This window comes from Mesoplodon densirostris, chromosome 11 (genome assembly GCF_025265405.1).
Source record: "Mesoplodon densirostris isolate mMesDen1 chromosome 11, mMesDen1 primary haplotype, whole genome shotgun sequence".
Classification (NCBI taxonomy): domain Eukaryota; kingdom Metazoa; phylum Chordata; class Mammalia; order Artiodactyla; family Ziphiidae; genus Mesoplodon; species Mesoplodon densirostris.
The window spans coordinates 14564612-14584833 of NC_082671.1; the positions used below are offsets into that span (position 1 = coordinate 14564612).

The window sequence follows — 20222 nt, forward strand, 5'->3', positions numbered from 1 at the left end:
AAGAATTGGTAGGGAAAGAATCATTTGCTGATTAGTATTTACACTTAAGTGTACAGTGGGGGGTGGTACTCAAATCAGCCAGTTTAGCTACTTGTTAGTACCAGTTTTTAAAGGCTTGGTCAAGGAGGAAGGCAAAACCTTTGGAAGGGAGTAGTTGGGTAACTATCCATAGATCTCATATTTTTGTGCATTACTCTTAGGTCTTATGACAAATTCTCTGAAGTATTGTCTGCACCTACTGACAGACATTCATAGTTCTATAGGAGAAACATTACACCCAGGTCCTCCTCAGGTATGCCTCTGTCTGACCCCACTTAGCTCTTAAAATTAAAGCCTGTAATGTATTTATATGATAACAGCCTAATGAAGTATATGGGAAGCGCTTGTTGGGGTGAAAAGAAATGTTTACTTGTTATGTTAACATGCAGTCATTTGGTTGTTGCTAAGGGTAGTATTAATTACCTTTCCTCACCTGCATAATGCACATTCTGTAGAGGAGCTGAAAAATGAAGAGAGGGAGAAGGGTGAAGAAAAGTTTTGTGTTTTCCACATGGAGCTCACTGTAGCGGCCACCATTTTTTTCCTTGGCATGGTCTAACCAGCTTGTCACACCTCTGCCAAGGTAGAAGTACTGCAGACTACATGTTTTTAGTACATTAACAAACACCCCAAATGTTGTCAGGAGGGAGCAACCTGCAAGCCTGGAAATATTACATATTAGTAAAGGAACTGTTCTTCAAGTTTCCAAAATGTCAATCAGAAAGATGCCAATTGTAAGGATGAAAGGCAGTAAAGTGATTGAGAAGATTTTAGCACCCAAGGGGTTGAATTCAAAGGAGTAAGCTTCTGACAAGGGTTCTGGCATCCTGGTGACCAGCCCAAGGTGGTGCCTGACAGATGATATAAAAAATGAAAAAGCTAAGATCAGTGGAAGCATATTAAAAAGGGAAGAAAGGTAACAAAATAAAGCACCAAAGTAAAACATTTCAGAATCTCTCAGAAGCCTCTAACTTGAACACATTAATGAATAAGACAACCTGAAGTTTCATTTACAGCCTTAACACAAAGAACTGGTACTATTATTTTAATATAAATTGCCATATAAATAATCCTCACTTTCCTTGTTAGGTAGAAGGCGGTCTCTTATTTTGACATGAAGATGAAAGGGAATATTTTCTCTGCTTTGACTTTATCCTTGAATTTCAGACATAATGTTAAACTTTGAACTCTTCAAATGACTTTATGTATGTTGATAGTGTCACTAAAAGTTCATATTAGATTAGTTGGCTTTTGACTTTTCCAGTAGTTTCCTCTGGGTTTATATGGCTATTGCTTTAGCATCAGAAGTATTTTATTGCTTTAGATGTTTGCAATCACTTACTGCTAGTGATTCGCAATCTCATTGTTGCTCCTTTTATGATCTTTCAGATTTCGCCTTTTCTTTGACTCCATTAGGACTTCCTGATACAATGACAGATAACAGATCCCGATTTGGTTAGCAGTTCGGCTGTGCCATCATGATACAACTTTTCATAGCACTCCTTTTGACCAGATAAACCCTTTCACAAATTAGCAAGACACCAAACCATGTTGCAGGATAAACGATAAAATAAATATTAAAATGTTTGAGTTTCTCCAAAGAAAGCTGCTGTAGAAACTCAGATAATAGTTTGATCATCATTTTAATTATGTTCAAGTTTCCTATAGTAAAATGCTAGGTGAAATGCCTTCTAACCAAGTTCATTTAAAGCCACAGGGTATTGGTTTTTATATTTAAATAAAGGATATTTATTAATATTTCTTTTTATGGTTATAGAGTGATGATAGTGATTTGATCTGGTCTTTTCTTTAAGAGTTGTAATAGAACTATTATGTCAGTCTTTGATTAATTGAGGAAGCTGGGAGCCTGGTAATTGAATATGGAGCCTTTCACCTCTAAGTCACTGAATCCAATCCAGCCCAAATTGGTAGTGACCAAGAGTGATTACAGCAGAGGCCTCTGTGAAGTGTGTTGAGGTCAAGTGGAAATATGTCGGGATAATTGCTGGCAGGAGATAGGCTCATATCTACAGTCACTACTGCCTCTTAGTCACTGTGGCCAGACCAGAACTGAGAAGGCCAAGGGAACTGAAGCACCTGTGAGTGACCAGGGTCTGTGTCTCTTAATAAGGAAGTAATTAGGACATCTCTTTACTACTGGAGAAAGAACTTCTCTATTAGGAGACTATTCCCAGCTATTTCAATTAGTTTACTTAAGATTTTGGTAAGATGGAAACTGAGAATGTCTTGATGAACAGTCTAGAGACTGAATTTGAACAGGTCTGGGCTAGGAGGCTTAACTTCCTGACATTTCCTTCTCATCTTATCTCTGTTGCTCATCAACCTGTTCTCTGCTCAACTCTTGCAAAACAATACCATGTAGACAGGAGGGTCATTATTGGCATTGATCCAACTTATTCTGTGCTTTCAAATAGACTTTATTATTAAACAATAACTATTTGCAGGATGAAGGGTTATTTCAAGAGGTATTCTCCCCAATTTCCTTCCTATGTTTTAAATTCAGGACTTTATTGAATGTAATATGTTTTAAACTCACTAGTCCTTTTCTGTATAAACAAATCACTATTCGTCACAAGATAAATTTGGATCTGCTTTTATGCATGATAGATTGATACCTCCAGTCTTATTAAGTAGTTAAATACCACTATCATATTATTTCTAAAAAAGGTAGTTCGGATTAGCGCTTCTGAAACTAGCTGTGTTAAAAGATAAGTTTTTAAAAAAAATTTCTCAACTATCATGGTCAATAGATCTGTGAAATACGATAAAATGGAATACCTAAAAAATAAAATAAAAACAAAGATACAAAATATAAAACCTGATCTTTTGATTATTAGATTCAACAGACATATGATGTAACTTTCCATAATACATGTTTTCTCTCAGTGTCTTTATTTTCTATGTTGCACACCAGTAACGAACAGTTTATGATCAGCACTACCCCATGGACCAAGTTTTGAGTAGCACTGCCTTGAATACACACTTTGAAAAATTAATTTATTTAAACAGGTAAAATTGTATCTGATATGGTGGTATGAAGCAACAAAAACAAAATGGTTAAGAACAAGAAATGATTAGGTATGAATGAGGTCTAAAATTTTAGCCCTCCAAACGTGCATAATTGAAGCCAAACAAATGTGAATGCAATCATTCACTCATTTAACATATTTATTTCGTACCTACTATGTGTCGGGGACTTTTCTAGGCCTTAACAATATAGTAGTGAATAAGATCTAGAGATCCCTGAAGAGACACTAAACAAGCAGGGAAATATTAGGTGAGTTCAATGATGAAAATAAAATGAGGTGATAAGATAGACTGATTGTGGGTAGGGTGTAGAGGACACCTAAAGAGTTGAAATTTGAACTGAGGATTGAATAGACTGGAAATAGGCAAAAAGACCTGGAGGAAGCATATATCAGGCATGTCATGAAGTAGAAATGAGCAGGGAGAAGCTCAGGAACAGGAAAGGCCAATGAGGCAGTAGCTCAGGTAGAATGTTGGAAGAAGATGAGGTCTAAGATTTGGTCAAGGTCAGACTTTACAGGCCAAAAGTAAGGACCTTGGAGTTTATTCTCCATGTTATAGGAAACCATTAAGAAATTTGATGCAGAGTGGAAATATGATGTATATTTTTAAAAAGTTACTCTGGAACTCTGGTAGTTGTGTGCATAATGGATTTTAAGGAACAAGAGAGGAAGCTGGAATACAGGTAAGAAGTAGTGATGACTTGGACATAAAACAGCAAGAAGAGAAGTGAACGGAATGGGATGTGTTGTTAGAGAATCAATAGGATCTTCCAATGTGGGGAGAGGTTGAAGAAATGAGAAGATTTGAGGATGCTACTTTCCTTCCCCTTAAACCACTGGGTTTCGGTGACTTACATGAAGATGGAGAAGATAAGAATGGAATCCGTTTGCAGTTGGGTGAATCAAGAGTTGAGTTTTGGTCAGGTTAAATTTGAGATGACTGCTAGATAACAAAATCAAGATGTTGAATAGGAAGTCGGATATATGAGTTTCGAGGTGAGGAGAGAGGTCAAATGAAACTAAGTGTTTGGTGTATAGTTGGCATTAAAAGCTGTGGGAATAGAGGTTACTTAAGGAAAGAGGGTGAGAAGAGTGGGGTCCCTAGAATAAATCGGAGGGCTCCCCATTAGGAGACTGTGAGAGGAGAAAAGGTACCCAAGAGTGGACAATGAACTACATGGGTTTTAAGTCAGAGAGAAGAGGAAGTAATAAACCTAAATTGATCAGCTGGACAGAGAGGGAGCCAGTAAGTGAGAGCGATCAAGAAAAGGAGCTATATGGTAATCTGTCTACCCAAAGGGAGCGCCCATTGTCCCATCCAAAGGTAGTTATCCCTAGTGTTAGAAGGGATGTCTCCGTGAAAACATCTACATCTAAACATCACATCACTTTCCTGGATTAATCTATTAGACTTAATAGAAAACTCATGCCTTCTGTACAAATAATTTTGTGTGTCTTGTAGACTCAGCCTTAAAAAGAAAAATCCATTGTCATTATAACTCCCAAATTGGTTTTCTGCACCAGGAGCAGAAACAGGAAGGTGAAAAAGAACCTGAAGTGAAAATGCAACTGAAACTTCAAGCTCCAGTTTAAACATGCGTGGCAAACACACCAGGCGTGCACATTTTAAAATAAAACAGATGAGCTATTTTAAATGCTTTGCTGAAAAACTTAAAGATTGTAGCCATTACTATTTAAAAAAAAACTTTAGAAAGCAATTTTTCTATTCTTTGTACCTTTATTTCTTAGCTCTGATGTTCTGCTCCTCTGACCTTGATCTAATCATGAATATCTATACTACCTAATTATAATAAAAAAAGCCTACATTGCACTGTAGATGGTAGATGCACATTTTTTTCTTCTTTGGTCACCTGCCAGTTCTCAAAATTATAGCAGTGGGAAGAAATGCAAATGAAGGCCATGCTTGACAGCTAAACATAATGGAATGCATGGTCCACATTTGAAAAGTTACCTTAAGATAAAAGGTAGCATATAAAAAATCATTTCTTTAAGGTCACCTATGGCTTTGAATTACAGCTTTGAGGAATTTCCAATTTAGTCATCAGAGAGGAAGAAGCCAAAAGAAGGATTATATACTTTTCTAGAGGCAAGACACAGTTTTACTTCATCATAATTGGGTGATCGTATAACTTGGAAATAGAAAACAAAACAAAGCAAAACAACTCCAAAATATTCATTTGATATAGTATTGTGTAAAGTAAACCACTGGTGAACATTTTATATCATAATTTTACTTGCAGCTAATACAGTTTCTTTCTTGTAAATGTCCAAAGGAAGGTTACCTTATCACATGTTAAAATATGTAACATGTGGACTAGAGTAGGCTTGCAGTAAACAGAGGTGATCAGATAGATTTGTATTACTCGAAGAATTGTAATTCTTTATTCAGATGAATATATCTTCAACTAGGAGATTAGGAAGCAAATGGTTGGATGCCAAATAGTTATTTAGAAAATTTGAATATGAAAATTATGTATACATAATTAGTCACAAAAATCCAGAATTATTTGATAATTACAAACTTTAGAATACGTCAAAGTGGTCTTTTGATAAAAGTTTATACTTCCTTTACATTTTCCTCTTTTTTGCCTTTTTGGGGCTGACAGAGAGGATCTCTCAGACCCTTTTTGCATAATGAAACCATTCCGCAGACTACCAGTAGTCTGTGTACTGCCTAGCTGTGATCCACAGAACACAGAGCTCTGAGAAACAAGGCAGAGGCTTCTGGGGATGATGTTTTCCCTGTTTCACTGCTTCAGTATGTGTTGTAATAAAACGAGCTCTAGCCTGAGAAAAGGTAGGCCTGGGTTCTGGTTCCACTTCAGCCACTGCCTGTGACATCTTGGGCAAGTTCTGTATTCAGTTTAACAATAACAAACACTGAGCATTTACCATATTCCAAGTATGTACACAACACAGGAATTTCTAACTATATTCAGAAATAGATCATTTCAACACAACATGGTAGGTGAACTGGTAAAGATAGCTCAGGATGGTACAGGAGCAGGGGCATAGGATATGGAGTCTAGTCTGTAAAAGGAAATATGGGGCCCTTCTTGCCTACCTCGCTGGTATGTGGAGAAATGAAGTAACAACAGTGAATTTTTAAAAATATAACTTATGGCATTGCTTTTACTGGTAGTTGTATAGGTAAGTGTTAGAAACAGTGGTAGCAGTCAAAGTACTACTAAAAGTAAAATGTGTTACTTAGAAATTAAGGTCAGAGTTAAACAAGATAGATGAATATGAATACAGGTAGACTGACTAACCAAAGGAACAGAATAGAAACTCTAGAAATGCTAGTGGCAGTATACAAGGAAGGTGGCATCTGAAATTAGTGGGGAAAATACAAACTTTTTATTAAGTGAGGTTGGATAATGTGACAGTCATATGGGAAAAAGATAAAATTGAGTTCACTCATAAAACGTATTCTAATATAATTTCCAATTGGGTCACAGATGTAAAAGTAAATATATATACCAAAAGAAAATATGAATGAATTCCTTTATAATGTGGGAATGAGGAAAACTTTTTCACCATGAATCAAAATCTAGAAGCAATAGGGGAGAAGACTGATAAATTTGATTACAAACAAAAACCACACAAAAGACAAAACAAATAAACAAAGTGTTGTGCATGGATAACAGCACAAGAAGCAAATTTTTTTTTTTTTTTTTGGTACGCGGGCCTCTCACTGTTGTGGCCTCTCCTGTTGCGGAGCACAGGCTCCAGACACGCAGGCTCAGCGGCCATGGCTCACGGGCTCAGCCGCTCCACGGCATGCGGGATCTTCCCAGACCAGGGCACGAACCCGTGTCCCCTGCATTGGCAGGCGGACTCTCTATCACTGTGCCACCAGGGAAGCCCTAGTTTTCCCTTTTTTTAAAAGCAGTTTTATGCCTTTAGATCTCTATGTTAGGTCAATGATCAGCTTTGAATTAATTTTTTAGTCAGGTGTCATGAGTAACTTTTTCTATTTGATATCCAGTTATTCTAGCACAATTTATTGAAAAGATGATCCTTTCCCCATTGAATTTTTTGGCACCTTTGTTGAAAATCAATTGACCTTATAAACGTGGTTCTTTTTTCTGAATTTCAATTCTTTTCTACTAATCTATCCTTATGCCAAAACCATACTATCTTTATTACTGTTGCTTTTTCTCTTGTTTTTTAAAACAATTTTATTGAGATATAAGTGAGATACAATAAACTGCATGTGCTTAAAATGTACAATATAAGTTTTGAATATGTATGCACCCAATAAGTGATCACCCCTTTCAAAATCATGAACATCCACTCTCCATAACTGACCTAGAAAAGTAATCAAATGTCAAACATGGCTATTCTGAGCAAGCTGATTGACTGTAATCCACTGATAGCAATTTATTTATCACAGTGAAGGCGGGGTACAAAGTTAGAATTTTCTAGGACAATGGGGTAGAGTCCCTAGCTCAGCCTCAGGTCATCCTTTCGTGCAGTTGCAAGCTGCACACTTGAACTGTGGCTGTAACAACCAAGAGAGGCTGGAACTGCAGAGCAATGTTACAGTCCTTTCCATCTTTAAGAAACTCTTTTTTCAAATGCTGAGTTTTGCTGAGAAAAAATCCAAGAGGACACTGTGTGACTCTTCAGTACACCACAGGGGGATGTAAAAGGAATTGCTTTAAAGAGGGTCAAGGAAAATTGCAATTCTTCCAAGACTTACATCTTGTGAAATATAGTTATAAACCAAAGAATTATAGTGCTGAATATCTCTGTATAGGGAGAGATTTCACATAAAGTACTAAATGTGTTTTAACAAATGCCACCCAACCTATTTGATTGTGTAATTTCCTGAAAGAATTACCTAGTACAATCATATTTTATATAATCTTTGTTGATCCATGGACAGGACAAGCCATAGATAATTAAGGGTGAAACTGTATATGTATCAACTGTAAAAAAATAAAAGAAATAAAAATCCACAGTCTTCAAACTCACCATTAAGACTCCTTTCATCTCATAGCTCACCAGCAAATTGAATATATAAAGCACCTCTCACACAGAAAGTCAGAGAGCAAAGCACTAAAGCAAAACAAATATGAGTGATTAAGGAAAATTGAAAGCAGCAGTAAAAATATGTTTCTTTAGTCTACTTTTAAATACAGACTGGGAACTGCAAATAATTGGGGGTATATATAAGTGGTATTTTTTTGTTTTGTTTTTGGTCTTCATGATTCTATGGTGTTGAATACAAATAAGGGGGAAAAACCCCTATTGCTGCAAAATTCAGAAAACCTTTTGAGATTATTTATTTTAAACATTCACCCTAATTTATTTAGTAATAGTTTTTAAAGTCACTCAAATATTCTGTCACTTCTTAGACTGACCAATTTTGACATGCTTCAGACTTATTTTAAGTGATTTTAAGAGAAATAGTTTGAAATGGGCTTTCCAACCTACTTCAGAAGGTATTGAAGAGGGGAGAAAAACTTCTGGGTCTTCATAGCCTTAGTGGGCAATTTTAAGAGTTCAAACAGAATATTTTATTCTGCATTGAACAATATTGAGATAATTCACCAGGGGATTTGTGGTTCTTCAATGGGCTAAAATTGAACTGTTTAGAAGAGTCAGTGAAACACTGGGGCGCTGATTTCATGGTGGATGGCTGTTGTTAATCATTGCTTCTTTTAGCATAACCACTGGCCCACTGAAGTACTTCAAAGAATATTCTGGCTGACATGAATTTGGAGAAAGAAGGACCAGAAGGAAATTTTGCATTTCCTACTTTTTAAAAAAATTTTTATTGGAGTATAATCATTGCATTAGTTTCAGGTGTACAGCATAGTGATTCAGTTATACATGTGCATATACTCATTCTTTTTGAGAGTCTTTTCCCATATAGGTTATTACAGAGTATTGAGTAGAGTTCCCTGTGCTATACAGTAGGGCCTTGTTGATGATTTTATATATAGTAGTGTGTTATGTTAATCTCAAGCTCCTAATTTATCCCTCCTTCCACCTTTCCCCTTTGGCAACCATAAGTTTGTTTTCAAAATATGTGAGTCTGTTTCCGTTTTGTAAATCAGTTCATTTATATCATTTTTTCCTACTTTTTATCTATAAATATTTTTCAACAATGTTATTAAAGAAAAGACGGCTTAACAAAGGAAGATAATTGATTTTGGTGAATCGACAGCACGATTAAAATAAAAGGTTTACTTTTAATTAAGAAATTGCGGGGGGGAATGCTTCACTCTCTTTCTCCTGCCCTCCCTGCCTTTCTCACTCTTTTAACTTGCTCTCATTCCCTTTCTGTCTTTGTTCCCCTGTCTTCTGCCAAATCCCAATTTTAACAGTTGTTTATGTTGTTGAAGAGAAAACCACAGGCCCCAAATGGCGTCACTTGTGCTAAAGCCCATGATACCAAACCTAGGCTTAGATACAGGACTTAATTGCAGTTTCGAGCTTCTCCAGAAATGTAATCTTAATCAACCAGTCTGGAATTTTCTGGTCAGCATCACTGAGGTCATCTGTCATGTGGACCCTCTCCATCCCCCAGAAGAAGAGGCAATCTACATGGTAAAACCCTTGCCATTCCCTCCCCACCCCACCTCCCCAAAAGGAAGATACCCTGGACTAAAATTAATGCTTCCTTTTCTTTTGCGAATAGCTCCCTTGCCCTACCCTTCTTCCTATAAAAACCTTCCATTTTGTACAACCCCTCAGAGCACCCTTGTAGTCGCTGGATGGGATGCTGTCCAATTCATGAATCACCTAATAAGGCCCATTAGGTCTTCAGATTTCTGCCGTTGAATTTTGTTCTTTTTAACAATGTGTATCATTTTCTCATTTCCTGAGTTTAAGATCTTTGAACCACTGCGTGTTTATTGATAAAAATAAGTCCCTGCTGATGCACCTACCAAGCTTAAAAGCTACCAAGCAGGGCTTTAAAAAAAGCAGCAGGCTGCAGGATCAGTAAGAAATGTAAGAAACTTCTTTTTTTTTTTTCTTTCCTCAATACCTTTTAGTTTACATGGTTATATGTTGGAGAGGTATTCTGAGTGTATTTTCTGAAAGTTTACAATTCTGGCCAAGATAATGAAGGAGGTGCTTGTTGTAATTGGGGTGAGTGTGTAACATTTGTTAAACTTGGCTAGAGCCCATGAAAATAGAATTTTGGAAGGTCTAGTGATTTTTTAGAAAGCTACTTACAAGCTATTCCTCAGTATGCAACTTAGAGGATATTCTGAGTGCAAGCATACCTCAGAGATACTATGGGTCCGGTTCTAGACCACCGAGATATAACAGGTTGCACAAAGTTTTTGATTTCCCAGTATATATAAAAGTTATGTTTACACTCTATTGTAATGTACTAAATGTGCAATAGCATTATGTTTAAAAAGATAATGTGCATGTCTTAATTAAAGTAAAAATACTTTATCGCAAAAAATGCTAACCATCATCTGAGCCTTCAGCGCATGGTGGTAGTAACATCAAAGATCACTGATCACAGATCACCATGATAAATATAATAATAATGAAGTTTGCATAGTGCGAGAATTACCAAATGCTTCACAGAGACACGAAGTGAGCAAATGCTTTTGGAAAAATGACACTGATAGACTTGCTGGACACGGAGTTGCCACAAACTTTCTGTAAGTTTTACAAAATTTAAAATTTATAAAAATTTATAAATTTATAAAATTAAAAAATTTTGTCACTGTGAAGCACAATAAAGCAAAGCAATAAAATGAGATATGCCTGTATTAATAAGTATTAATAAGACTATTCCATGAACTGTTTTGATTTTGTTAGCTGAAATTATGATTTTACTATTGCAGAATTATGTAAATTCATATTTTGTTTCTCTTCTCAAAGATTAGGTAGAATTTTTCAAACAGGTAGATTTCGAAGTGTGGTAAAAAAAATTGTGAGGAATCATCAAAAATTTCTGAAGCATCCTGGTACGAAATAGGTGCTTCCTTCAATGTTTAGCTCCGTTTCTTTTCAAGAATATTTCTAGACCACATTTGGAATCCACTTTCCTTATGTCTCTGGAACTGTTTTCAAAATTCTGAAGCACTTGCTAAAAGTGCACGTTTGTTCCCCAGCTATGCTCCCAGGAAATTATGATCTAGGAGGTTGGGGGTAGGGCATGGCAAACATTTTTTTAACAAAGCCCTCAAGTGATTCTTAAAATCATGCAGTGCTGCTTGAGAGCAGTGGTTCTCAAACCTGACTACTTAGGCAGCTTAAAAAAAATCCTAGTCTCTGGTGCCCACCTCAAATCAACATAATCAGAACTTCTGGTGGTAGGGCCCAGACATCAGTATTTTTTAAGGGTCTTCAGGTGGCTTTCTTGGAAATCTAGGATTGAGAATCACTGCTCTCAAACAACACTCAAGTAAATATTAAAATAGCTTTGGAAAAAAGTCTGTGGGATAATAGTTTTTTTTACATCTAGTGTTTTCCCAAGATAAAAGATATTAAATTTGAGCAAGTATTTTAAAATCAGAACACTTTAGTATGAGACAGCTATTATGTAGAGTCAAACTGAGTACCAGATATTCAAAATTTCTGGGATGGAATATGTCAGTCTCTAGACATTTTCAGGAAATTTATACCAATCTACTCTTTGAGCCTTTATATCATGTATAATTCACTCTGGTAACTGGTTAGTGACAGACTATGATATGCAGATGGGATGCAAATTATCAGGTGAAATAAGTAGAGACATGAGGAAGCAAGATTTAAGGTTAATTGTGGTAGGATTTAAAATTATGGTCATGAAAAGACTTAATTATTCACCATTCATTTTGTTTCCAGAAAAGATTCTGCACAGGTTTATTTACCTAGATGATCGCCAGTATGGTAACTCTTATTGTACATGTCAGATTTTGGAAAATGCTGAAAGAGCCAGGTTCTGATCTGGACGATGCACAAGGAGATTTTGGCAGATTATTATGCCTCTTGATTTCAGGGAGTTTAGCTTTATTCTTTCAGTTAGGTACATAGTTGAGGAAGATCCAGTACCAGATGGTGATGCTGGGTGGGAGGGGTTTTCTCACCTACATTTGGCAGCTCTACTCGGAAGTGGTGCTTTCAATGCTTTAGACTTCCAGTCTATACTATTTCACATGATCATTGGGAAGCTTTAGGTGGTAGAGATGCAATGACACATCTCATTAAGGGTCCCGTAACTATGAACATCTGACATCTGTGCTGAAAACAGAACTGGATGCAGCCTTCAAGTGGTTATAGGTTCAAGTGCTGTGTTGATTTTTAATTTTTTTTCAGTTTATAAGTGATTTAATAAGCATATCACTGCTGTCATTAAACCAGAAAAATGTATTTAGTAGAGACTTGAATTAGAGTATATTACTAAAAACATGAATTCAAAAATTTGAAAAGTAATAACTCTTTCTGTAGGGAAAGATTAGTTGTCAAAAGTTAGCTGTGTTGCTTTGTTAAAGACACTGCTGAAATTCATTATAGTAACCAAGCTTGTAATTTCTAGAGGCATTTTTGACTTGGAGAAATAGATTATAAATCAATGGGCTGCTCATTTTAAAGATGGCCTTCCTCTTTCCCAGAAGTCGGACAATGATTTTAGCTGATGACTTATTTGTCATTTAATAATAACAGTCGTAGTTACCCAGATTTGAATGCCTATAATGTGCTAGGATACTTTGTGTAAAAACTCCACAACAGCCCTCCAAGATATCCCCATTCTGTGCTTTGAGAGGTGAAGGAACTTGCCGAAAACCATAAGACTCTTAAGTGACAGAGCCAGGATCCTGCCAGCTATCTGGCTGCCCAGCAGGGGCTCTGTCCATCTTGCCACCAACCCCTGCGGTATGTACAAGAATAGAATGAACAGTCATTTCTATAAAGTGCAACAAGCAGCTGTTCATCAAAGTTTAGTATTTGAACTGAGAAAAAAACCCCCACCATATTCAGCCTTTAAGAGTTTATTATTTCTACAGTCTCTTAATACATTAAAGAATAACATCCTGGTTCTTTATGCACATTTCTCGGTGCTTAACTTTAAAAAAATATTGCATGATCCCTTTATCAGAGATTTTAATGAAATCAGGAAATAATAAGTAACCAAATTGAAATGTGTTCATCCTAAATTTGGCCTGGCTACAGAAATTCATTTTCACCCCATTCCTCATCCCCGCCTTTCCAATGTCCTAAAGCACGAACCCATTGGGTGTTCCCTCCGTTTCCCCAAGGAAATATTTCATTCATATAATGTCTCCTTTGTAATCAACACTGAGAAATGTCACTTTGATTAAACGCAACTCTGAATGACTAAGACCACAGTACAATAAATCCTCCAGAGCTATCTTTCAGAGCAACTGATTGCTCTTTAGTCTTAATCCTCCAGAGTCTTATTTAATCAAAATGATGTTGCTAATTAAGGATTAAAACCTCCGAATAGAATAAAAAAGAAGGATTTTTCTTTCTCCTTTGGGCAGGTCAAGGAGGCAGAATTTGCTGTAAGGAAGTAAAAAGTCCCTTCCACCTTTGGTAAAACTGCATTATTCTCTGATGTTTGGACTTAATCTAAAACAGGCCTGAGTGCTTTGTAATATTAATATAATCGGGGGATGGGGGAAGAAGGAAAGAAAGAAGGAAAAAAAGAAAGAAGAAAAGAAAGAAAGACAGAAAGAAAAAGGAACTGTCTTAGATAGCTATATGTACCTAGATAATATTTATTCTAAATTGTTTTCCTTTAATGCTTTTAATATGAATTTTCTTTAAACATTTTGTCTGATGCTGTCTGTGCATTGCTTTTATCCATTGCTAACATGGATGGAATGGCAGAATATTTTAGAAAAATGATGCTAACCCATTTCACAGAGAAGAGGAAGCAAAAGACTCTCCAATATATTTGACATCAACTCGTGAATGCCAATAAGAAAAACAGAATTCTCTACTAAATGCTGAAATACTCTATCTTAAGATCAAAATCTCAATTTTTCCTTGAATTTGCATTTGATAATAAAAATTGGTTCCTTGAAAACACATAAAACTATATAAGAACTCACTAAGAGAGACAAAGATGTATAGAAATGTAGTTTGATTTCCATGGAATACAAATTCTTTCAGGTGCTGGGGGTGAAGTGGATGTTAAATAGAGACGCTGGTTGATGTTTTAACGAATTGTAAAATACTTCTTCCATCCTTTTCATCTTCTCCCTGAATTTATAATCTCGGCCGTGTTCATCTATTACAATGTAGACGTAACTAATAATATCTACTGCTTATTGATTACCACTATGTGCCACATTCTCTGCCAGTAATACAGCATATTATTACCTCTAATAAAACCCAGAAAGAGGTATTATTATAACCCTTCAGAAATGGTTAAACTCATAAAGAAGAAATGACTTGACCAAGGTCAGGCAACTGTGTGAAGTAGAATCGAGGTTTCCACAAAGGCCTGTTTGGCTCCAAAGCCACATTCTATTCAATATGACATGCCATCTCACACTTGTTTACTTGGAGGATAAAGTCATCAGTGTGTTTCAAGAAGGTGCTGGTAAACTGTGTTGGTCTATAACTGACTCATAGGCTCCCAGACTACTGGCTGAATCATTGTCAGAGGTATTGTTCCATTGTCACCCAGCCCAATCAATGACAAAGCCTGAACAACGATCATCAAAATGGGACCAGAGAGCAAACAATGAGAAATGCCCAAAGGGGGAGGAATGTCTATTCCTGAGAATGCCTGTTTTCTCTCCTAGCCAGTGTTATTAACCAGTTAAAAAAGGACATTTCTTTCTGGGATCCATACTCCTGAAGGCTGTAAGCACCCAGTGGACAGATGATGGCCCTTATTTCTCCTGTGCTGAGGCAGATGGCCACCAGTGCTACGTGAAACAGCCTGGTCTGTTCCTTTTTTGGTATGTTGTTAATCATATGGTGAGCGCCTATGTAGAAACCCTCCAAGGGAAAAGCAGCCACAGATAACAAAGCAGAGCCTATAGATAGAGGGAAAAAAAAAGGAATAAATATGTATAGACCACTGACTCACCAAACCACATCAGAAATAAGGTTTTTCCTCTGAACGTAGCCTCGTTATGCAATTGTCTTATTAAAATATTAATCATGGCAATTCTGGAGGTAATACAATTTTCCTAAATGTAAATATTTCCCTCAATATATGTTTTTAATGAATCCAAAGTCCTAGTTTTTTTCCCCTCAGACTTGAACTATCTCTCAGAGAACATACAAGCAAATCGTGTCCATTTTAACAAAGTTAAAACAATTCAGAAATACCTGATGTGAGACATTAAAGATGTTTGCAGTCCCACCCCCAGAGAAAAAACACCGTTCACAAGGGTTATTTGTTCTTAATCAACAGAGTGAGAGAAACCACAATGATCTCAGACATCTCGGAAGCCTGTTAAAGAAAACGTTTTAAGAAGAACATTATTGTAGTTAGAAGAGAACATAGCCTCTCTTTTCCTTTTCTACTTTGCTTTTTCCTTCTAAATTCCTTTTATTTCTCTCATTTCTCCTGCAGTGGCATGGAGCCTCCTTTGCCACACACATAGGTGAGAAGGCTGGGGACGGCTGTGAGGTGAGTAATGCAGTACAAGTGGGAAGGAGGGAGGAGAGAGTGACAAAGGAAGGTTGAAATCACTTTACTGTACACCTGAAACTAACACGACATTGTAAATCAACCAGACTTCAATCAAAACCAAAAACAAACCAACAAAAAGAAGGTTGAGCCACCTTCTCACTTCCGTCTTGCAGGGACCAAACTTGAAGACTTTCCTTGTCTAATAATTACCACTCAATTCCATACTTTTGCTAAGCTATTTATAGTTTGCAAAACATTTTTGCATACTACATTGTTTGACCTTGGAAAAACTTTGTGATGTCAGAGGATAGATTTTTTTTTTTAATTCTGATTTTTCAAAAAAAAAGAAAAAGCAAAAGAAACAGGTTTGTTGAGGCCAAGTGACTTACCCAATGTTACGGAGTAACCCAGTTGTGATCTCCCTCTTCTTGAAATTCCTGTTATCACATGATCAAATCATCCATTTTTTGGGGGGGTCAATTTGATTAGGGAAAAATGGCTTCTCCATGTTCGTTTTCAACTCCATTTTATTAACTTGGCATTCACACTTTTTGGTATAAATGTTTATATAGTCATTTTATGTGGTTAGTTTTCTCAATTAGACTATAAGGGTATTAAAGGCAAAGATTGGGTCTAATGTTTCCATCTCCCATACAGTGGCATTTGCAATGTGAAGAATGCATGCCCTTAATAGTTGTTTGGTAACAGATTGATTTACCATGAGGGTGGGCCCTCTACTGAGTTTGAAATGTTTCCTGTTAAGGTGAGCCAGATGTGCAGCTAACTTCTCTCTAGGTCAAAACTTTATTTCTATCTGCTGTAAAATTGATGTAATAAAAATACAAGTCATTGACATATAAGATAAAAAGATGCCTTGTTGATGTGTGCTATTGTGCAGTGCACAGTCTGCACACCTGTACCTGGTAACTCTATATAAAGCACCATGATGTGTCATATCCCTTGCTAGGTGGTGGGGGTCTGCTGGTTCCTCCCATCAGGAACTAATGCATCCATCAGAGAAGGCACACATGCAGGTGGACAATTATAATGGGGCAAATGCAATCACTTGGGTATGATCAGAGTGTGGCCGAGCACGGAGGAGCTAGCAATGAACACTACATGAATCTTGAAGGAAGGGCCAGGAATTTTCATGTCTCGGTTATGGAATGGAAAGATAAAGGAAAATGACAATTTCAGGCAGAGAAAAGAGCAGATGTAACATTAGAAAAGTAGGGAAGCCTGCGAGGAGAAGTTCTGCCTGATTGGGTTCGTGTACTGAGACAGAAGTCTGGAGAGGTAAATTTGGGACAGGTTCTAAATGTTCTTATAAACTAAATTGGCTTTTACATTTTAGATAATAGGGCCAATGTATAGATTTATTCTTTTAGGAACTCAGTGTTTTTTGGTAGAACAGCATTGGGGTCACACTGATGACTGACAGCCGGTAAGCAGGCAATTGTAATGGTCAAGAAGATGAAGGCTGCATTTTTGAGCTAAGGTAGCAATACAGACAGAAGACACATTTTTGATAGAACCTCTGATACTTAGTGACTGGTTGGAATTTTATGACAGCCATGAGTGGGGGACACTAGGAAACAACTTTAAGTAGGAAACTGAATGGTTGTGGAATTGACTTGCCTTTTGTTTGCCAAATTCTAAGTTGACACTTCAGTCCTAGTCTGATGACTTACACAGGAATTTAGACTGATGGGAATCACCATGTTAAACAAGAAGTTACCTAATGCTACTGACATGGCCTGTTACCAAGTGAAGAAGAGTAAATCATGCTTAAATGTCTCTTCATCAGAAAACATTCCCTGACACTGAAGAGCCACCTGTCACTCTCTAGTCCATCCTGTCCCCTTCCCCAGCTTTTTTTTCATCATCACGCATTACCACCCAGCATAATAGCTATTTATTACTTGATTTTCTCTCTCCCCACATCAGAAAGCCAACTTCATAAGAAAAGAGACTGCTTTCTTCTCTGTTGGGCTCCAGATCCTGGAACAACATCTAGCACAGAGTAGTCAATGAGAAACACTTATGGAATGGTGAACAAATATTTGCCATGCAGTGACTTAGTTTTTATTTCATGGAACTGAAACAATGAAGAAGCTTACAAGTTTGAATCACGCTCTGATCGATTCAGTGAATGGTACTTTACCATCTGATTGGAATTGTGTGTAGGTTGAGTACCTGATACCCATCACTTCCTCATTCACCTCCCCTGTCCCCCAAAACTGCATTTCTGCTGCACTGGTCAGTTTTGATGCACTGCCTACCTAAGTTCCTCAGCTCAGAACTTGGATTTAATTTCTGTCCTTCCATCATATTTGTGACCTTACATAGTTGATGAGTTTTTATGGTTTTACGTTCTTTCCTTGATTGACACTTCTCCATCACCTAGATCAACATCCTGAGATTTTCTGTTCTCTCTCTAACCTCTCACTGTGATTGTCAGTCCTGTTTATTGAAGCATTTCACAAATGTGTTCATAATATCTTCAGTAACTCCTTCTTGTCTAGAAGAGCAACCTGAACTTTCCAGCCTAAATTTCTAGACTGTTCATCAACTTGATCTCTATTCCATATCAAACAAATTTGATATTTCCCCAACATTGCTTGCAATCACATCACTCCCAAACATTTGTAGATCTATTTCTTTTTTGTTATGTAAAGAAGCACAGTGTAGCATTAAATTCATTCATTTTTTAGCATGTAGCCGTACTTCATAATATGGAAATCATGTCTTCAAGTGCAATCTTAATTATTATATGACTAATTAAAAGACCACCTTTTGATGAAAGCATTTCTCAATTATTCTACATGAACTTCAAAATAACTTTTTAGCACATTTCACTTTAGTTGTGAAGCAAATGAACTTCATATTTCACATAGTCACAACTTTTGGCTTGTGGTAGGAAGGGGGGAAAGGAGGGCATTCTGCAGAGTACAGAAGGCAGACATTTAAAGAGATAATTATTATAAAGTATAATCAGTGCAATGATAAAAGTACCAAAGCATCCTCTAACACACACACACACACACACACACACACACACACACACACACACACTTAGTAGTATCCCTCAAATAATACAGAGAATAAACTAAATTGAAACAATATTCTTAGCTCATTTATTATATCTTATGCTAAAAAGAAAGTGGGTATAGCATAAATCAAACGTTCTAATAAAAATCCACTAAAATAAGTTGTAAAACAATCCAGTCAGAAGTGGACACTCACCTAGAAAATGCAGAAATAAGCAAACCTGTACCAGTTTGTTTCTTCCTAGACATACATCAGCAAGCCATCCTGCAAACACTGGGGTAAGGATTGATGTTCCAATAAAACACAAGTTCAAAATGGCGGCCTGGTAATTGTGATAGCCAAGCTTGACGGTGCAAAAGGGGATCATATGGCAGACGATTTCAAAGAAAGTGAACCTCTCACACAGCTCCACCAGAAGCAAACAGATTCCAACTTGAATTTTTTTCACAGAGTATGATGAAGACAAATAACCAATATGTCTTATGGTTTTCTCCTTCTCAATGCTGTGATTTAAGGGTACTTTCTCATTGGTGTTTTTAAAGCCTGTAACAGACATGACTACCCTCCTTGAAGACTACTTATGCTAGTGGTTTGAACTTGGTGATTTTTTCCCCCCACTCCTCTAATGAAAAAATTAAATAAGATCTTTGCTTTGAATTTCACAACTCCATGCTAATTTTCATACGGCTTTTTTGCACATTAGTGTTGTTCATTTTGATGATCCAAGAGCACAAAAGAAGAGACGTGAGTATTTAAACCATGGTAGCTCAGTGTAGCCAAATCTGATTTGTTCGTCTAATTACTTAGAGGCTAAATTAGGCTCTTCCTCCAAAATTATATTGAATTACATGAATCCAGTTGCATATGTGTGGAAACTCATCTGCCTCACACTGATAAAGTTTAAATACGGAGGCAGAAGAAGCAGTTTTTCAGGAGAATTTGAGCACTAGATCAAGAAATAATTTGAGTCTAATAATTTCTGATACTTTAATTAAACAAGCCAGAACAGTACCAAGAGATAAAGCACAAAAGGAAATCTGTTTTGAGGGGGCAGGATATCTTATCATTATTACATTTCTTGTTATTTTTGGTTGGAATTCTGATAAGAAAGCTAATTAGGTAACAAAAGTGCTAGTACATTTAGGTAACAAGCAGAGTTTGCAAGAAAGTAATTTAAGTGCACTAATGAAAGGAGAAAATATTAAACAAAACCCGTCTTCCTTTAAGTTGACCCCAGGCTTGTAGAACAGCCTCTCGGAGGAAATCAGAATGAAAGGCACCATTTGACTCATTATTAGTCAGCAACAGGGGTACAGCAACTATCCTACACATGCTTTGGGGAATATCCGATCTGGTATCACCCTGACCCTTCAGCTGGGTGAATGGATGTTAACATTCTGTTTTGGAAAGCAGAAGAGCACAAATTAAGCTAAAAAAGCAGCCATAAAAGGGAACATTTTAACAGTTAGGGGTTTAGCAGC

At 36.8% G+C, this 20222-nt stretch overlaps 1 protein-coding gene across 1 annotated transcript in view; it reads right to left on the reverse strand.

Moving 5' to 3' along the window:
* The window catches only part of SLC15A5 (solute carrier family 15 member 5), a 71765-nt gene extending 52468 nt beyond the window's left edge, over nucleotides 1-19297 (reverse strand). The window contains 3 exon segments of the mRNA XM_060114154.1: nucleotides 473-701; nucleotides 14863-15085; nucleotides 18937-19297. Of these exon segments, the coding sequence (XP_059970137.1) occupies nucleotides 473-701; nucleotides 14863-15085; nucleotides 18937-19297 (813 nt within the window).
* Between the last annotated feature and the right edge of the window lie 925 nt (nucleotides 19298-20222).